The sequence below is a fragment of the Dipodomys ordii genome, unplaced genomic scaffold, assembly GCF_000151885.1.
Source record: "Dipodomys ordii isolate 6190 unplaced genomic scaffold, Dord_2.0 Scaffold37, whole genome shotgun sequence".
In the NCBI taxonomy this organism is placed as follows: Eukaryota; Metazoa; Chordata; class Mammalia; order Rodentia; family Heteromyidae; genus Dipodomys; species Dipodomys ordii.
In genome coordinates, this window is record NW_012267253.1 from 1,644,776 (window position 1) to 1,652,295 (window position 7,520).

Below are 7,520 nucleotides of genomic sequence, written 5' to 3' on the forward strand. Positions count from 1 at the left end.
TCAGGAAGCTCTCTCCCTGGAGCACTAGCTAGGCAGAAGAGCATCAGGTCATCAGGAGAAAAGAATAGGAAGGAAAGCCTAGGAGAAGATTATATAGGCAGCCTTCCCCTCCCTGCCCCCTCCCATGGGTTTTTAAGATGGACCCTCAGATTTTATATTTTTGGAATGCAGGAATGCCTTATCTATGTTTTCATACCTCCTTCACATACCTAGATTGTAAGGCATGAAAATGCAGTGTTTCCTGAGGTAACTTGCCACATAGGTCAGTCCTACCTGGGGTAGTTTATGATGAAATGGCTCTTAAGTGGATAGAACTCTAAATAGACTGTAGGATTATTTTTGTTCAACAGATTTTTTTTTTAATGCTATGAGCTCAGCTGTGTTAGAAAAGATGCAAAATGAACAGGAAATCCAAGTCATCTCTCCTAGCTTTGCCTGAGAGCCATGCTGGAAAGTCAGATGGCTAAAACACCTTGGGTATCGGAGTATATCATTGTTCAATCATTGTGGGTATGATTCACAAATGCTCGCAAAGCTAAACTAGTTCCAATGCAGTCAGCACTAGGTTGACATATGTAGGTAACCAATAATCACTGAATAACAGATTAATTAATACAAATTAGAACAATGTTGCTGCGATCTACAAAAGAGAGAAATAAACTCACACACACGTGTGCGCATGTGCACGCGCACGCACGTGCACACACACACACACACACACACACACTCCACATACAATGATGTTAGGCGCTGAGTTATAGCTTCCCAATTCATTAATCTCCAGGACCTCAGAATGTGACTTTACTTGAAAATAGGATCTTTAAAAAGAAAATTTAGTGACATAGAGCATGAGAGTGAGTCCTAACTCTATGATAGAGTTCTTAAAGGAGAGGACATTTGGATATAGTTACAGGGGACTATGCTGTGAAGCATGAGAGAGGATGGTTGTCTTGAAGGCAAGGAGAGGGGTCTCAGAAGCATGCAGTCCTGCTGATGTTCACATCTCAGGTCACCAGTCTCCAGGATTGTGAGAACATTAATCTCAGATGGTTAAGCCACCTAGTATGTGGTTCTTTGTTAAGATGGTTTTATCAGACTCATCACATGAGTCCTGTAAAAGATGACTGTGGGATCTAAAAGAGCATTCATAGTATCAGAATTATGAAATCAGCTTGAAAACAAACATATCCTTTCATTATTTAAAACAATGCCTTTTCTCGATGTCTTTGAATTGAGAGGGATTTATTTTTCCTTTGAAAATATGATTGATGAAGAAAGCTTCTTTTACAAAAGCTGTTTAGAAAAGTTGGAAACAATGCTCTGTCTCTCACAGAGAATTCAGCCCAGCCTACAAATAATATCTGTGGTAGTCAGATATTTGCAAATTTCCTTAGAGGCTTGAGAGTCTGAAAGGAGGAACACTTCTTGCTTTCCTTTTACCCAGCACAATTTCAAGAGCATCTTTGAAGGAGAGAGCACATTACACAGGCCAGTAGCCTGAGGAGGAAGGCCAGAGGGGTGTCATGGGTTTGGACTGAAATCCTGTTCTCTCTCACTCTGCGCTGAGTGAATCAAGGCAACAGGCAACAGGAAATAAAGCAAGTATTCATCTGAGTTTGATGAAGACAGATTCCAAAAAGAATCCAAGCAGCACTGAGGTGCACATACTATTCCACAATAAAATAAAGACAAACAAGTAATAAAAGTTAAGACAGAGGGACAAGCAGAGGCGCAGGGTGTGTGGGTGAGCTTTCTGTTGCTATGATGAAATGCCTGAGGAAGAGGATTTAAAGGAGGAGCAATTTGTTTCTGTTCATGGCCTAAGAGGTTTCAGACCAAAGTCACTTCCTCTCCATTGCCTTGTGTTTGTGATGAGGCAGAATGTGAGGACAGGGAACATGTGGTCAGACAAAGCTGTCTACTTCCCTGCAACCAGGAAGCAGAGAGAACAAAATGGAGATTGGTCCCAGTATCCCCTACCAGGGCACATTTCCTGTAATCTCCCTTGCTTCCTTTTGGTCCCAGCTGTTAAAGGTTCTTCAACCTCCCAGTAGCACTACAGACTGGCGACCAAGTCTTCCTTCGCATTTGGCAAACACTGAAGAACTAAGCCATAAACACCAGGAAAGATGGATCCAAGAGTTAGAGAGCAAGCAAAAAGGATGCCAAAAAACTTCATGATTTTGCTTATGGTTTGCCATAGATTTTGTTAGTACCAAGGAGCTTCTGTTGTCTGGTAACTTGGAATACAATTCGTTTGTGACCTCTGGCATAAACATTCATGACATTGAAGGCAGAGAGAAATTGTACTGGTGATATCCTCAGATTAGATTGTTTCTTGTTTTCTTTTCTCTTCAGTACGATTCGTGATATAATGAAAAATTAATTTTACCCAAATGATTTTATGGAGATGAGGGAGGAGGGGTACAAGTAAAATCAACCTTCATCATATAAAATCAAAGGGAGTATATACACATAGGACAGTTCATTATTTAGTTTCTTAATACTGAGTATTAAACTCACTCAGAAGTTGTAGGATGGGTAGTTGTTCCATGATTAATGGCATCACAGAAGTTTGACACTGTCTGAACTTCAGTAACCAAGTCTCCTCCCCTTTTTCTTCCCCAGATGAAGACACTGAAGTTGAGTAATTTCAAGGTCACACAATGATTGGTGGTTGAGCCAAGGACTAGAATACATATTTCTTGCATTTAGACATCAAAGGATTCTTGAAAGTCTAAGTTTGAACTCAGGCTTTCAGAGGTCATTGTAACTATGCTAGTTGTAAAAATGCTTTCTTTTAGGCATTCATCTGTGTACCAACAGCTAAATGCATCATGGAGCTGTTTTTCCTGGGTATAGGGCATTGCACTATTATTTTATTTTACTTATTGGTACTCCAGAGATCATTGTTTTTCTAACAATCTTACTGTTCTATGGGTAGCATTCTTTAAAAGGGTCTTGTATGAACGTCTGTTCTTCACAAGACCTAGAAAAAGCAATGGAATATCCTTTTTTATTCTTATTACTGAGAGTTCTTTTAAAAAATCTTATCTGTAAGTACTTGTACAAGGGGTTTTGATTCAACATATCAATTTATGAGTACAATGCATCCTGATGATGGAACATTATTTGAATGGTCCATTTCTTTAAGAAAGTATTATTTCCAAGTTGATCTTCCTTTTGCAGAACTCATAGTGATTTATCTGTTTTTGTTTTTGTTTTTTTAAAAAATGGAGTGAGATGCCAGAGGATGAGATTTTACTCCTTTTAGAAAAACAAAATCACGTTGGAGTTTAAAAATGGAATTCAGCAAAGAAAAGGAAATAGCAAATGATCTCAGATCAAGTATCTTTTTCATTTGGAATATTTTCTAGATGTACATTTGGAAAAGAGATTCAGGCAGTGTGTTCCTTACATAATTTGAGTGGAAACCAAATTCTAGCACTTATTGAATAGCCCTAAGGTGATCTTCTTTTTCTTCCCAATTTAAACCTACTCTGAATTAATTTTTCTGTTGGTGTTTTCCATCTCCAAAGCTGTAGGTTAAAACTGGGGGAGGTCAGTATGCCTCCTTTAGCTTGTTTTTCAGTTCTAAAGTCTGTTTCCAAAGGATAAATTACATGTATTTCTAAGGATATCAAAGCAATTGTTGTCCAGCCAATAGAAACACTACCTTCATGCTCCCCAGGGATGACCTGGGACATGATGAAGAGGACCAAGAACACTGTGGGAAGTTGGGTTACCAACTTCCATTTTTACTACCCACCTTCACCCCAATAGCCACCCCATTTTGTATCCATGCCCATCCAAGAAGAGCATCCTTAAGGGGCCATTGTAAAGTAGCAGCATCTAAGTCTTTGGAGCAGCTCTTTACACTAAAACCCCAATGGATTTGAGCTTTGAAGCCATTTATTCAAGTCCTGATTTTACTGTTCTTAACGGATAATTATCCATACATATGTTGATTTTTTATGAAAAGGAAATTTGGAGTTATACCTGTTTTTCTTATATTTTTCAAATTGTCTATAACTTGAATGGTGAAAGTATATCATCTCATGGAGTAATTTTACATAGGTTTCAAATTCTTGGACTTAGTTTATATTATTTAAAAGCATGTATTCAGCCACTTAAAATTTTGTTGAGGCCCTAGTATGTACCAGACTCTGTATGTTAAAAAAAAAAATGAAAGCGATTTTGTTACTTGTAAGACTCCATTTAAAATATTATTTACAGGAAACTTGATAAATAGTTACAATGTTCATCAAAATGACTTTATATAAGGATTATAATTATGTAAAAATGCATTTGGTTGAGTATAGAGCAAAAGCAAATGATGGCTCTTTTGTATTGCATTTGAAAGATTATAGAAGCTGCTGCTGCCCCTTACCAATAGTTGGAATTTTTATTAATTGTTTTTAAGAATAAAACAAAATCCAAACATGCATCACTACTCAAACAAGCTTCTTCAAGTAGTCAGAATTTTTCCTGTCCATCTTTTCTCTTTTCTTGTGTCAGTGTTTGCCGAATGAATTCATTCAAGTAAAAAAATTATAAAGTTTATGAATCTGGAGTGATCGCTTCACTGGTTGATCTGATTTTCACAAAGGCATGCCTGGCTTTGCCTTGTAGCAGGCCAAACCATAACTGATCATTCTGTTCTCTTTGTATTATTTATAGGGATATTTTGCACCATTTCTCTCTGCACGTATGCTGCCAGTATCTCTTACGATTTGAACCGACTCCCGAAGCTGATTTACAGCCTGCCTGATGATGTGGAACATGGCTACAGCTGGTCTATCTTCTGTGCCTGGTGCAGTTTAGGTTTCATTGTGGCAGCTGGAGGTCTCTGCATTGCTTATCCATTTATTAGCCGGACCAAGATTGCACATCTAAAGTCTGGCAGGGACTCTACAGTATGACTGCACTCCAGGTACCTGCCCACAGTATGAGTGACTCCGCAGGCGAGAGGAATGGAGTTTACATCAGGATCCCAAGCACAACGCAGTCTCTTACATTCCAGCCTGTTGTGTGCAGCCCTTTTCTGGATGACTGACAGCAAATCATGCAAAATCACACAACCTTTCGAAGGACAAACTGATGGTGGATTCAAAGTGCTTTAATGACTGTTTCTGCTTTGACTGTGAGACAGAGAAGGAGCTGGGGCATGGGGCATTTCTAAGGGTCAGAAAAGAGAAACTGCAATGGAAAAAAAATTTGTATAATTTCCATTTATTTCCGAGAGTTTGTATATAACAGTTACCTGAGAGTAATTTCTATATGCAAAAAAAAAGATTCGTAAATAACGCAATTATAATTTTCTTGTCACTGTACTAGGCTTGTTAAGTTTTGACCCACAGCTTTAGAACTTGTCCTACTGGTGTCTTGTGGTGTCAGAGCCCGGTATTTGTGTATTATTTGTGGATGTTCCTTGTTACAGGAGGGTTCTTCTTTGCCTTATTATTATTATTTTAATTGGAAGTCTGCTCTCTGTCTTTGTACTGGAGTCAAAAGCATAAGAGAAACAGATCAACCATGTAAGAGCTAATCCGTGACACTATGCAGTATTGTTTGAAGTCCTTTCTGTTGTTCAGCTTCTGTCTCTTTATGTTAACTGGATTTCTGCATTAAATGACTTCTCCCTTGTTAATCTAGGTGTGCTTTCCTGTCTGTCTTTGAACTGTGTCAACAAGTCTCCATAGTCATAGGACACGAGAGAATTATGATGTTTCAATAAGACTCTTTAAGCCTGATTGCTTATTTTAATTGAGTTGGTCTTTCTTATTTATCTTCTGTAGCAATCACATGCTTGCTATTGACAAAAGGTGTCATTGCAAACTTTTTAAATTTCCTTTTACCAGCTGCCTGGTATTTACCTGGTGATAAGAGCCACACTGTCCCTGGCCTGCTTCTTGGACCTTCTAGGCCTGTGATTGTTCACCTGGGCTATACATAGGCTCTTTAGTGGTTCCTAAACTGGCCTCTATAGCAGACCAGTTATCTCAAGGTCCATAGCTGAGCCTTGAATTGGAAAAAAAATCCAAACTCAAAATATCCCAGATAATTATGCTGCATAGCTGGAGTTGAGAGTCACTGTTTGGGGCTTGATTTGGACTTCCTTCTTATTAACTAGGCTAGCTAAGTGATTCAGCATGTATAGTACTGTGTACCAGGCCTAGGGCTGTGTTTATTTCCCCCCAGATGTTATTTCACTTATTTCTCTCAAAGATCCAGTGTTTCATGGAGGCCACAGGACCAGACCTAGAATATATGCTGCTGCTTCTTTTCCTCCTCAGTTCCTTTCCTAGGTATGGACACAGGACAAAAGTTAAGGCCCTCCTAGTGGGGCTGGCTCACATGGCAGACCACCTAACTAGCAAGTGCAAGACCCTGGGTTCAACCTTCAGTTCTACAAAAACATGAAAAACAGGAAAGGACCTTCCATTGTGTTTCCTCATTTTTTTTGATTGAAGGGTGGGCATTAGCTAACCTCTAGGCTTTTCCTTCTCCCTCCAACACATCATCTCCTCTCTATAGATGATGGATGTATAAGAAAGTTTTCTAGAAAACATAAAAGATGCCCTATCTCAAATAAGGTGCCCTTTCCGATTTTCATTTCACAAAAGGCCCTTTTGTTTCATCTTCATAAAAATTGATTTAGTATTCAGAAAAGAAAACAAAGTCTGATTTCCAAATGACAGTGGCCACCTGTGGTCCCAGGAGCTGTGTGAAAGAGGTGGCGAGACTGGTGGCCACACAAGTTGTCCCCTGGGGTTCCCACCGCAGCTGAGGTCCATGAGAATATCCCTGACTGTCTCTCAGGCCCCTTTGATAAACCAGTCTCTCTGGATGAGATCAGAGACATATAGAAAGGAGCAATTATTTCCATTTATTACTTATGTGGGAAATTCTCAGAGCTGGAGAGCTCTTTCTTTGAAGTCTTTTAAAAAGATCCCCATGGAAGATGTCAGGACTCTTGAACATTTATATTCCACCCACCAAAGCAATGTCTGCATGAGTAACTTTTGAAGTTTCCCAGAAGCTTCCTAGGGGGTTGAGGTAAGAATGGAAGAAAGCTTCGAGGTTGGCAGTAGGTGGAAGGGTTCATACACCACAAAGATATGCCCAGAAGCCAGGAGAGTTCACTTGGGATTCAAACGTGTTCCAGCAAGAGCTGAGCCTCCCTGCCTTCCGGCCCCAGTGAGCTCAGTGCATGGAGCCTTGTGACTGGCCAAATTTTCTTACTTCCATTTCCTGTCCTGGAAGTATGTTGCCAGTGTTGGTGCCACTTGTACCCCCTCCTCCATCCTGGGGTTCTCCCGGAGCCAGTGTTTCCTTAATTGGCTTGTGAATGAAGAGGCACCAAAAAAATGGTAGCACATTGTTGTGTAGGATGTAAAATCCACTGAAATCCTTCACGTGTTCCCCTTCTGTCTCTGTGTCCTACTTTTGGATGATTGCATGCAGCCTCATTATATGTTGTGGCTTTTCTTTCTTCCTTTTCTTTTTGTCTCCGGCGT

General features: G+C 39.7%; 1 protein-coding gene across 1 annotated transcript in view; it reads left to right on the forward strand.

The window, feature by feature from the left end:
* The window catches only part of Tmem178a (transmembrane protein 178A), a 15,725-nt gene extending 10,075 nt beyond the window's left edge, over positions 1 to 5,650 (forward strand). Inside the window, exon 3 of the mRNA XM_013017900.1 lies at positions 4,681 to 5,650. Coding sequence (XP_012873354.1) covers positions 4,681 to 4,922 — 242 coding nt within the window. The 3' untranslated portion in view covers positions 4,923 to 5,650. The remainder of the gene's footprint in view (positions 1 to 4,680) is intronic.
* Positions 5,651 to 7,520: the final 1,870 nt, after the last annotated feature.